The sequence below is a fragment of the Meleagris gallopavo genome, chromosome 7 (assembly GCF_905368555.1).
Source record: "Meleagris gallopavo chromosome 7, MGAL_WU_HG_1.1, whole genome shotgun sequence".
Lineage (NCBI taxonomy): Eukaryota > Metazoa > Chordata > Aves > Galliformes > Phasianidae > Meleagris > Meleagris gallopavo.
The window spans coordinates 4,200,669-4,213,419 of NC_139410.1; the positions used below are offsets into that span (position 1 = coordinate 4,200,669).

Below are 12,751 nucleotides of genomic sequence, written 5' to 3' on the forward strand. Positions count from 1 at the left end.
CATTATCTGGAGCTTTGTGCATCTTGCTCTCATAGCGTGTTACCGTGGGTGATTTGTTGCACGTTGAGTTCAAAGCGGTTGGGCTGCGTCCAGCCCAGCCAAAGCAGCAGGAGCCTCTGTCACATAGAGGAGCGTTTGGGTTAAGAAATACATGTCTGCAGAAAGAGGAGGTAACTGCAAAGTTGGATTGCAGATTCCCCGTGAGATTTGTCCCTCTGTCTTAATTCCAAGTTGTTTAAGCATTTCCTTTCTCACTACAGCTCCCAAATGTCTGAAAAGGAAGAGGGAATTAGTTTTTACAACCATTTCTGCTACAAGCTATTAGCTTGGAAGGCAGGATGTCCAGTTCAGATCCATAAGGCTGGCCCCAGTGCACCGTGTGAGTTACAAGGACGTGAATTGAAGGGCTGTGGAGTGTCTCGTCACTGCAGCTGCTGGCAGCTGTGGAGGAGCACAGGCACTCCAGCCAGCCCTCCTGTGGCCTGCGATCTCCAGGTTGTTTTAACTGAGGCAATGTGACGTTCTGAGAGGACTGCCTGTTCCTTCATTCCTGATATTTTTTGAAAACCTTCATCGCAGCTGATGCAAAAAGAAAGAAAATCATAGTGGAAAGGGGAAATATGCTTCCCTAAGTACCGTGTTTCCCTACACTGCTCAAGCTATTCCAGATTTCTTCTTTTTATATACGTAATGCTACTTAAATACTGCCATAATATTTGTCCATTCTTGCTGTTTCTCTGTCAATTTTTAAATTGCCTGATTAATTTAAGCTCGTGGTATGCTAATTAAATGACAGAAAAACAGCTAGCCTGGTGGTAAGAGGCACACCTGTGTGTGCTGGCTGTGAACCTGAGCTGTATGGCAGATACTCATTGCTGAATTGCTGAGCACAAAGATGCATTGTGTGACTCACTTGCACTGTTTCTACTACCATTATAAACTCTGAGAGCACTTGATGAATAAAGGGGAGTCAAGAATGAATTCATCCATGTTTCACTCTGTAACCATCTATTACAAATACTGAGCCAAATTCTGCCTCCAGATACACACAGCTCTCATTGAAGCCTGCCCACTGTATTTATTTTTAAAGATAAAAGCACTTCTGTTAGTTTCACAGAAGACTTCTGTGACACGGTCCATTGTAAAGACGTGAATATCCTTCCTCAAGAGCTCGCAGTGGGGCGGGGAGCGTCTGCCTGGAACAGGGCTCTGGAGAGATAACAGCCTTTGAGCTGTGATGGTGGGATAACAACCATTACCTCCATCCACATGAGTTTTAGGAGCGCATTTCCCCATGCTGGTGCCTTACTCCCCAAGGGGGCAGTGGGTTTCTCTCATGTAACCCTGGGCGGAGCTGGGATGCTGGTGGGAAAGTTCATGCAGCTCTTGGGGTGCAAAATGCACTGCACTGGTGAAGGGAAAGCTGAGCTGGGGTTTGGGTTGGTTGGTTGGTTTCTTTTCTGAGCTTCTTCAAAGGATGAAGATGGAAATCTTTCCTTGTTTTCCCAGAATAGGCTTTGTTCAGCCCTCGGAGCATGTTGATGGTGGCCAACAGGGGCACATCTCAGGGTCACCAAGCTCTGTGACACTGCTCAGCCCACTGTTTTCGTTGCAGCTCAAAGGAACATTGGGCTGGAACTTTTACCTCTCCTGCAGTCTCTGTTCAGTCAGTTATCCCTGGGGAATGGTGCTGGTGGGGGTAGGAACAGGGCTGCACCTACCAGAACAGCAGGGCTTCTCCTTTTTGGGGTGGAATTATTTTTTGTGTCACATATTTATTGTGAATGAAATCTCATATTCATGATTCACCATGACTTTTTAATTTAAAGCAACTCTGAAAGCCATTGTATCTGATCAGAAGGGGGTTCAGATATCAATTATGAATAATTATGAGTCAAGCAGTGATAATCTTTCATTGTGTCATTATGTTTAGATGCTTTCTGCAAACTGACCTGGCTCCTTGGAAACTGTTGTTCCTTTGTGATAAGTTTCTTGATTCAGTGCCCTCGGAACATATGCACTGTGCAGTTCTCTGCCTTCTTCTCTAGACTGCTCAGCCTTTTGTGACACGTGGCTGCTTGACTGCATTCAGCTGATTGCTTTTAGATGCTTTTTTTTCTTCCAGGAAGAAAGAATTGCAAGGCCTGCTGGATTTCGATTCGATGTTGCTGACTTAGGTCAAGCCTTTCATTCCCTAGAGTCACCTTATTATCAAAACACACATTACTATATGGTGCCTTCCAAGGCTACCTACTGGGCTGTTTTTCCACGAGGCACAGCCCTAGCCTGCGGCTCATACAGTGGCTTCTTTTCCTGCCACGGACTAATTAACAGGAGTGGAGTACATGTGAAGTAGCGAATAATGGTTAGTTTTGTTTATGTATAAATACTGATAGTCATTGGAGAATGCAAATGACTCTATGGGAAACAAATGTCTCCCACACACTATTTTGGACAAAAGGGAATGAGTGTAATTGCTCACCCAGCTGCATGCAAGAGGGGCGTACACAGGTTCAGGCAGCTGGGGAACCCAGTGCGTGTTCTCAAGTGTTGTCTCTGTCATGGCTCACAGCGGGCTGCGCCTGCCATAGAGGAGGAACCCTGCTCTGAGAAAGCCAAGTTCACAACTGCAACAAAAATGTTCAAGTGGCTTCATGTCTTTAAACTGTTATTGCATTCTCCCTGTCAACCAGGAAGATGTCGTTGAGTTCTGATGTCGATTCACATCTCATTAATTGGGTCATCATTTAACTGTATTTAACGAGTTAAAGCCAGATTAACAGAAGAGCAGTCCCCAAGAAACCAGTGCTAATAATTGCAAGGCACCTGGGAGCCGGGGAGGATTTGACCCATAACTTTGATCACTTGTGGTTCCTTTTGGTTTCCAAGCAAGTTCACTCACAGCTGGGCCAGGCAAGAAGACACTTGTTCATTTAAGCCTTCTCTCCTTTGCAGGACGACAGTTTCTGGTACCAACCCTGAGCTGTGCCTGGTGGCTGGCTGTTGTCCGGGCATAGTCATCCACTTGGCTCTGATCTCTCCTGCTAATGTCGTTACAGGACAAGTGGTGAAGGAGAGTAGAAATGGCGGAGGATAGGAAAGATGAAGCCAAGGCACCACACTGGACTTCGGGTCAGCTAACGGAGGCTGCTTCGCACCCACATTCACCTGAAATTAAGGAACAGAGCAGCGCGGGTGCCGGACTGGTCAGAAGTGCCAATGGGTTTCCCTACCAAGAGGGCGAGGAGCCTGGGCTGGGCAGCCGGGAGCAGCCAGGGTCGTATGCTCGCAGCAAAGAGAATGGAATCAACGGAGAGCTGTCTGCAGGGGACAGAGAGACAGCAGGTAACGTGCCCCGGTGCTCTGCAGCTGAGCCGGGGCTTTGCTGCCCGTGGGAGGACATCTGCTGGGAATGGGCTAGAGCAGAGAAGCTGCTCTGGGCTGGCAGCAGGAAACTGCTCAGCTGTCGTGCATTGATAGCACCTTGCTCTCGTGTGTGTGCATGCACAAAAGATGGTCTCTGCTGTTACAGCTCACAAGCAATAACACCTTCTGTACATCCACCAACTATGTGCAGAACAACGCATCGCTCAGCCTGACCATAAATACTGCAATTCAGAGTCAGCATTTACTGGCCGTTCCCTAGGCAGGTTTCGCAGGATGCCTGCTGGGGTTTTGTCTATTTGTAAACTATGTTAGGGTTTTAGCATTCAGCTTGTTATGGGGAGGTGGGGGAGAGGAAGAGTGACTGTGTAAAAATGAAATATGCAAAGCAAGTTTCCTGCTTTAGAAATAGATGCTAATTCACTCTGTGCAGATTTCCGTCTTTAAACCCCAAATGTGCAGTGCAAGGAGAATGTCTCTTGTACCGACAGTAGTGCCCTCGATGCATCCATCCATGCATGCTAAAGAGATCTTTCTAGCAATGTTTGTTGGCTGTTGTCAGCACTTTGAGATACTATCCATAATTTCTCAGCAGCAGGAGAATCTTAAGGCTCTCAGACCCTAAAGTCATTTCATAAGCAATTCTAGTGGAAATGAATATCTGCTAAAAGTAAATAGGTTTGGATTTTAAGAGTCTCTTCTTGTGGATAGCCAAAATGAGAAAGCCAGCGATAAAAGAAATTCCATGTAAGCATTCAGGTGAACACATTGTTGGTAATTGTTTGCAATGATGATAACAAGATCTCTTTTCTTCATTTTAACCGAACTTTGAACTGTGCTTAGCCAGCAAATAAGCAGGAGCAGTCATACAGGATTTCAGAGGTAAGATGCTGCAGTTGTTACAGATTGGCTTGAGCTGTGGGAAGATTTGATTTTTCCTTTGCCACTGATTTTTCATAGAACATTCTGCAGGCACACCCATACACATGGAGAAGTGCTGATTACAGAATGAAGGGGATTGTCCTTTTCTTTATACAAGGAGAAGTACTCTTTTCAGTTGCTCTTAAGCTGAGGCAATGTCTGAGGGACCTGATTGTTTAATTGAGGAATTAGGAGCTAATGAGTGAGAAGAAACGGGGATCCAGTGCTGCCCATCACTGGGAGTTGTAGTAGTGTATTTTTACTTTGCTTTCTGAGGTGAAGATGAAACAGCAAAACAGACCAGAATGAGGCAGCAGGACTGGAGAAATGCACTTGCCAAGGGAGCAAGGCTGCTCTTTATCTGTGCAAAGTTTGCTTTGATCACCGCTTTGTGGCCTCATTTCCTCCTCCCCTGCTTTTTCTCACTGTCTGCTTAGATTGCAAGATCTCTGGTGTGGGGACTTACTGTCAATCCATACAGTTATTGCTAAGGAGTCTTATTATAGCTTACTTCATGGCATCTTTGTCCTTGAACACCAAAAAAGTCTCTAAAACTGCTTGCATTCACACATGAATTTCTAGTTTTCTGGAAATTCATGTCCTTGAGCTCTGACTTAGAGGACTGTCAATGCAACATAAAGCATACTAGGATACAGAAGATATATATTTTTTAATCATTTCACTCTTTTTAAAGGCCAGACCTGTCAGCAGTTCAGGGCAGTGGCAGAAATGGAAAGGGTCACCTGTTGCCAAAGCCACAGTGGTATGTGCAAGTGGGATATACAGCATCATAAAGCACTTTGATTCAGAATTTGATCTTGAAATCAGGATTGCCATTTGCTACCAACCTCAGCCATCTTTCAGTGTTGGCTTGTAAACAGTTACTGCTGTGGGGTGCTCTGTCAGATAGGGTGTTTAAATGTCACTGTGATACACATAATTACCAGTTATGCAAATCATGTAATCACTTGTAGTAGCTCGCTGACTCCAAACAGATGAGGAGAAAATGCACAGGAAGCCAAGGTCGACTGAGATAATTAAGCTGAACTGTGGGTTTCTGTGGATTTACAGGAGTTTTATTTTCTCTGATGTAAATCCAGAACCATAACCTAGGCTTCTGTAGCATCTCAGCCTTCATGTCTGAGTCCATAAATCTCCTCCAGCCGCAACAGCAAGCTCATTGGAAGTGGAATACAGGTATAAGCAGGGCATTTCCCTGCTGATCAGCGTCTGGTCGTGTTTTGAGGCATTTCATCTAAGGAAGCTTCCCGGCACTGACTGGCCCACCAGCAGGAATTCTTCCATGAAATGGGCAGTGCCTCACTGCCCTGGGGGTATTGCAGAGCACCACAGTGGCCATTTGCAGGGCTTGTGCTGTACAATCTGTGGTAAGGGGAGGGTTAGAGTTGGTCACAAGGGCACAGGCACCTTGTGCCAATGCTGATGTGGTGCTGAGGGGTGGTAGTGATAGAGGAGATAACAGTTTTTGCTAAAATGCATTCAATCCATCACTGCAAGTGACATTTTTAGGTTTGCACAGTTAAAATTTACCTTCCTATTTGTGTGTTGCTTCTCTTGGCAGCTGTCTAGGAGTTACTGATTCTGACCTCAATTTTAGAATCCTCTGAATTTAGCTGCTGTGCTGCCTTTGATCGATCTGGCTCTGTATCTCACTGGTAATGGTTGCTTTATGAAGGCACATCAATGCCCTCCTTTCAGACACCCAATGGGAGCGGGGACTGTGCCCTGTGTGTGGGCAGGGCGGCCCCAGGGCCTGGGCTGGCATCCTCTGAATTTGAAAGCAAATACATGAGAGAGAAGAGGCCCAGTTTATTGGCATAACACATAGGAAGCTGTTATGGGTGTGATATAAAAAAAAAAAGTGGTAAAGGAGCTATTCCTTTTTATTATGTGCATGTTTGTGTATATATATAAAAATATGTTTTCATATTTGGGTTGTCCTGGCCACTCAGCTCTACCAACAAGACCCACGCTGCTCCTAAGGAGCTCCTGAAGACGCCTTGCCTTTGGGCAGCATGCAGCTCCCCGCTGAGTTTTAATATGCTCTCCCTGATCCCTCCCTGTTCATACTCACCTCCCATACACATCTGCAGTGTCTTCAGTGAGGATCTTGGAAGTCTTAATGGGTAGGGGATGGGTGCTGTAGCTCTTGTCAAGCCAAACATTTTCATGTCACATGAGATATGTACTGTAGAAGAGGCATTGATAACGTAATCTTCTGAAGCTCGCTCTGATAGGGAAAGCTTTGGATTGGACCCCATGGTAGATCACAGGATGTGTTTGACCTGTAACAAAATATGATCGTGGCAGCCTTTTCTTTGCTTACTGAAAAGTCCTGGTCAGCCAGTCAGACGGAAGCAGTGAGGAGCAGTAGGTGCACTTCATCAGTGTCTGGGAACCAGCAATTCAACGCAGTCCATCAAATTTGACTTGCAAGGAGCATCAAGCTGCAAAGGTTTGTTTTTCTACACTTAAAATGCATTTCTTGTTCATTTCATTAGTGAAATGACTAATCTGTCAAATTTCTATGATTAGGGGCTGTATTGTGATGCATCTTCTACAGTGTATCTTTAAGTACAGTGACTCAGCTAACTGAATGCTTTCTTCATTATACATCAAATGCAGGTTTAGTATTGGAGGGGGATTGGATTACCCACACAGCTATCTGATTTTTTTTCTTTGGACAGATTAAAGGAAAGCATTCCTATTATCAGAGCCTCAGGATAGTGGCTCTGTCCTCATGTCAGTCGATATTAAGGACAGTAACACATCCTGCCAGAGTAGAACCCTTCGTGAGTTGGTAGAGTACCCAGACTGTGTGGGATGCAAAAAGACTGCTGGGGAACTGTAGCAGGCTTCATGACACAGCACAGAGAACCCAGGTTGAGTGCTCACACATTGTTTTTCAGAGCTTTTGTGTCATTGGAATGGTGGATGTGGGGGAGGCCAGGCCAGATAAATGAGAGGCGATTGTTTTTGGAGACTGGGGAAAGCAAGAGGTTGGTGTGTGTTTGTAAGTGAAACAGGAAGAGAAGAGAGCCCTAGGCCTGTGAAGAGGAATGAAGAAGTGGCAGCACTGTAGGAAGGCCAGGGGAGGGAGCAGACACTGCGTGGTGAGAGTGAGAAGAGATGTGAGCAGAGCTGGTGAGATGTAAGGTGTGAGAGAGCACGGCACGGACAGGAGGTGGCAGGGAGAGAAGGAAGAGTTGAAGACAAGGACAATGGAAAGTGGTTCAGTTTTATCAGTTTATCCTGAGCCAGCACATCCTTTGTGTAACAGCAGATATTGCCCCAGAGAAGAGGGGGTTCAGACAGTGTGCAATGGCACAGTCTACACAGAACAACCAAGGGGAGGAGCAGGAAGGGGTAATTAATGTTCCAGTCCTTGGTGTAGTTCATCCAAGTTCAGCCATTTGTTTTAGGCTTTGCTGAGCAGACTAAATGAGCATCTGCAACAGATCTGTTCCTGTGACCAACTGCTCCTTAAGTATATTTAAATAATCTGCAGAGAATGTCAGCCTGAAAAACCACCCTGTTATAGTCAGTGAACAGATGAGCAGAGATGCTAAATTCCCAGTTAGGTTGGCTGTGCAAAAGAATCGTGGTGAAGGTCAGGATTATGCACGTTTCAGCTGCCTGCAGTGCATCAGAGAAACAGTCTGTATCCCACCATCTTCCATAGCCTAGCCTTGTAGCAGCCTGTCTCCAGGTAGAGACAGGGTCCTCATGGTCCTCACCACTGGCACTGTCAGAAAGTCCCTGTGACATGTACTTCTGCTGGCTCAGGGCACTGAGCCCACCAGAGCAGTGCTGGATCTGCAGTGGTCAGAGCTGGGAGCAGGATTGCAGCACGGTGGGTGAAGGCAACAAGCACAACAGCCTCTCTGTGTAACTGTGCCAGACGAGTCACTGCTTTGCTTTGTGATGTGTTCATCACAAAGTTTTTTCTCCCCCTCTACTGACTTGCTATTTAATCTTCTTTTCCTTTGTTTTCCCTTTCTAAGATACAAGCTATAGTACTCAAACGACACTGCCAGTAAACATATAAACAGACCTTTGTACGGAGGCCTTTTAGTCTTTCTTCCCAACAACACTGCTTTGACAGAGTTCTTTTTGTTCGCCCTTTGGCACTGGCTGTCCTGCTGCTGCCCAAGTCCTTCTGGAGTTACAGGAGACCCCACGAGCTCCCTGACCTCCTGGTCCCAAAAGCTGCCTCCCGGCTTCTGTGCCAGACATGTTTTCAGCAACAAGCGCATCTTGAGCAGCACATACAAAATGCATAGCAGTATGCAAAATCAGAGATGTTGATGGATGAATGCAAGTGCCATGCTTGTTGCATTTCAGTTGGTTGGTTTGTTTTTTTGTTTTGTTTTGGTTTGTTTTTTTTTTTTTGCAAAGATTGAAGAATGGCTCCCATGGAAAAGAAGCTGTTAATTAGGTATTTTGATCTCACATCCTTTGCCCAGGAATTGTGACAGTAATTACTGTGCACCATCACCTTTATCTGTTTAGAGACAGGAAAACATAGCTGGCTTCTGAAACTTTTCTCCTGCACGTTAGGAGTAACACAAGTGTCATTTTCTAGGGCATGTTATTGGAATATTTCAGACATTCATGATATGTTGCTGGAGAGAACATAGGGAGAGGCAGCAGAGGCTCTTTGTGGCACTCTTTTAAGATGTTATTTTTACCATTCTCTGTTAAGCTTGCTGCAGAGATTCTCCTCAGATGTTCACTTTTCTCTGCAGAGAACCAGGATTGAGACCAGAGGAACTCTGTCTTTCCGATGCATCCCCCGGCTTCTTTCTGACTGTGGATATTCATTAGCTACTGCAGAGATGCTCGCTGCTGTCTCTGAAGGCTGTTCTGTGCCTTTGCACTACTGGTCACTAACTCCACTAGGACACCCCATTTTCTCCAACTGTAACCTCTCCGAGGGGATGGCTCTGCTCTTCTGCCTCCTTTTGGGTCTTCAGAGATCAGCTGGGGCAGTGACTGAAGTGCAGTGGTTGGAGCTAGAGGGGCTGGCCCCAGCTGTGGGCAGTGACACCCAGGGAAGCTCAGCCTTCAGTCTCCTGCATTCCCAAAGCTCCTCTGAAAATGTCAGCCTCTGGTTCAGGTTTATGTGTGAAAGCTGTCTTAAACCAGATACAGAAACACCACTGAAGTCAGCTGCTGCATCTGTGCCACATCAGAGTCAAATCTGGCTAAGAGGAGGCATCTACCAGATATGTCCTTTGTTCTCCCTGTCGTTTCTGACGCACTTCGGCGTTTTCTAGTTAGGCCATGAGCATCCTAAGAGGGAACTGCATAAGCAACTGTGCTTCCTTCAGCAGTGGGAGCCAAACACCAGTGCTGGTGTTGGCTTGGCAACCAGTGCTTGTGATCAGTACCAGCCTTTGAGAGGTACAGGGAGCATCACAGCCATGCAGTGGAGTGGCAGCTGCAATGACATTGTTCCAGCCGCACTGGTAGCTAGGGCTGTGTGCCACTAGCGCTGCTCCTGAAGGTGCCTTTTGAAAACATCTGCAGGCATGCTTCAGGGGCTGCATGGCCAGGATAACTATGGAAGGCTGAAGGTCCCATCAGCATATGCTTCTTGGGAGAAAAGGTGCCGCAGGAGGTTGGTGGCAGGGCCAGGGTGGGTGACGCTACTTTGTGCAGTGTTGGGCCACGACCTCTGGAATCAGCCCAGCTCTGTCCTGCACAGAGCTACAGGCAAAGCGTGGTAGCCCTTCTCTGAGTCCAAAGGGAAGCCGTGAGAGTGGCTGTTACCAGAGTGGAAGCGTGGGAGACCTGCAGGAGCACCCAGTGGCACTTGGCTGTGGGCAGTCTTTGTGACTGCAGCTGGATGATGGTATCACTGCAGACCGTGGCAACATATGATTTTCCTTTCCAACTTTGCTCTGACAGCAGGAAGGTTTGGAGGAACGCTCATTACCAAACAAGTAAACCTTGTTCTGGAGAGACACAGCCCCACTTGTATCAGGCAGAGCTGAAGTGCCAACTTCCTCTCCGAAGTCACCTTGCAAAGGAAGCAGCAGGTTCTCAGGCAGCAGTTGGTGGGTGGACATTGTTGCTTTATTTTGAGCCCCTCACTCTTTGCGCAGGCAATTGTCAGCCTGCAGGGTCTTTCACACGACACACAAGAGGTAAGGTCATTACTCCTCTCACTCACATGCTTTACTGTTCCCTTCCTCCACTTTTTCTGTGGCTCAGTGCCCTGCCTGGCCAGACTCACCACAGCCTCAGTGGCCAGGCATCCCTCCTTGCCCCTGCAGGCAGCTGTGGCCCAGCCTTGGTAGAGGGGAGGCAGGTACCAACACATCATTTACAGAAGTCTGAAGCATGCAAACAGTCTGCTGCCACTACTGCAGGAGCTCCAGGTCTTGCTGGCTCCTTTTTTCCACGTTGCCATGCCAACTGGTCCCTGTGCTGAGTGAGATCTCTCTTTAAGCTCCACTGAGAGAAAGTCCGTAGCCTGGGAGCTTATTTAGCATTCAGGAGTGCACAGCCTCTCTGTAAAGGTTCTGAGCCACAGCCAGACTGTCTGACAAAGGAAGGGAGCATTTTTCTTTCTTGTTTTCCCTTTTCCTCCAGTATTTGCTTCTCAAGGTTAAGGGATATGGGGTAGATGGGGAGAGAGTCTGTGAGCACCATGCAGTGGAGTCTCACTGAGGCACAACTTCCATGGAAATGGAAGGGAAATAATACTTTAGGGTGTACTTATGATGCAGGATGTATCCATGTAAGAATCATATATATATATATACATGCGCAAATTTCTTGGTTCAGATAACCCTGATTTTAATACCCTGTATTAAAATGGGAAGGCAAAGGCAATCTGGGCTTTAGTTCAAGCAAGAAGTTGAAATGAAAGATTAGAAGGAAGCTGGGGATAAAGACCCATCTTTGTCTTGCCTGCTGATTTAAGCTGTGAGGTGAAAATACAGAGCAAGTCGTCTCTTCTCATGCAACATTAACACCCCAAGTTAGGACAGCAGAACCAGCAGTTTGTGCTAGTGTTTTAGCTTGGGTTTTTTGTGTTATACACAGTTGCTACTGCTCACTTTAAATCATAAAGATAATTAATACAGGTTTGCTTGCCTTTGCCAGCTGAAAGGATGGAAATCAGCCTAATGAGGCTAGCATTAGATGGTAAGTGAGCACTGATACTCCATCGCCTGTCCGCACCAGCTGTGAAAAGGTTGGTCTGGAAATTCAAAGCAAGATTCAAAGTGAGTGGGCTGTGAACTTGCTCTGACTCCGTCACTTGTTCCTTGGGAGATACTGAGCAAAACACTGATGTTTTCCTGGGCTGTTTTGCAGACTGACAGCAGAGCAGAACCAGTGGTGCTGGAAAGCTCATTTTGAGGTGATGGTTTGGAAATGCAGTCTTGTTCTGGGGGTTTTGTTGTTATTGAGACATTGCTTGTGACATGCATAAGTGCAGGAAATTCAAGGCACCCCAACTGTATAGACAAGATCGTGGGCCCTTCTGTGCATGGAAAATACTTGAACTTTAATTGCATTCAGTATATGGAAAATAACTATGATATATCATTATCTCTGAGGCAGGAAAATCTGCTAACTGTTTTCCAGCGAGTCATTTTCACTCAGGATAGATCGAATACTTCACAGAAATCAAATTCACTTAGAGACAATGTACGCTTTGGGGAGAGGAAAATAAACCCCAGATATCTCACTTTTTTTGTTCGTATTTCTTTCCTTGAGACTAACTCACAGCAGCACACAGCCCATTTGGCTCAGCTCCCAGCAACCTGCGCAGCCTGCAGCAGTTACAGTGAGGCATGTTTGCAGCCTGATCCTCCTTCCATGCCGCTGTGCAGCTGGCAGGCTAGAGGCATAGCACAGAGGTGCAGAAGTACTGGTGCTGTATGGGTGCACTCCTGCTGACTTAGGAAAGCTGTTTTCCTCTCTGTTTTCGAGAGTAGGAAACAACTTCAGTTGGGGCTGTTTTCTTTCACCCCAAATCAAGGGTTTCTGCCAAATCCAGGGCAATGCAACCTGTGCAGGTTGTTGGTGAAGTGTGAAGGCAGCTGATCCTTTGCTGCTTTCTCTTCCTTTTGCTGTCAGGCTTTTTATTTCAGAATATATAGTCCTTCCAAACAACTGCTTTTTCAGCTCTTTCTTTTTCTCACTAACCCTCTTTTCTCACTAACATTGCCTCTGGCATTTTATTCCCACATTCTCTCTTTGTATGCCCAGTTTTATCCCAACCGCCCCATGCTGCCCCTCTCTGACCTGGAATTTCCACAGCCATCACTCCTTTTCTGTGCACTTGGGCTCCTTCTCTGCACACAGACGTCTCCCAGTGGCTGCAGTGACCTGGAGCCTGCTCTCGGCTGTCCCCACAGCACCACATGTGATGTGCACGTTCTGGGTACCCAAAGACAGAAAAAGT

The 12,751-nt window shown here is 46.5% G+C and overlaps 1 protein-coding gene across 11 annotated transcripts in view; it reads left to right on the forward strand.

The window, feature by feature from the left end:
- MAP2 (microtubule associated protein 2) overlaps nt 1-12,751 on the forward strand; it is a 191,981-nt gene that overhangs the window by 123,967 nt on the left and 55,263 nt on the right. For all 11 annotated transcript variants that reach the window (XM_085228136.1, XM_085228139.1, XM_085228129.1 and 8 more), the window contains one exon: nt 3,060-3,345. In XM_085228136.1, coding sequence (XP_085084262.1) covers nt 3,084-3,345 — 262 coding nt within the window. In that variant the 5' untranslated portion in view covers nt 3,060-3,083. The remainder of the gene's footprint in view (nt 1-3,059; nt 3,346-12,751) is intronic.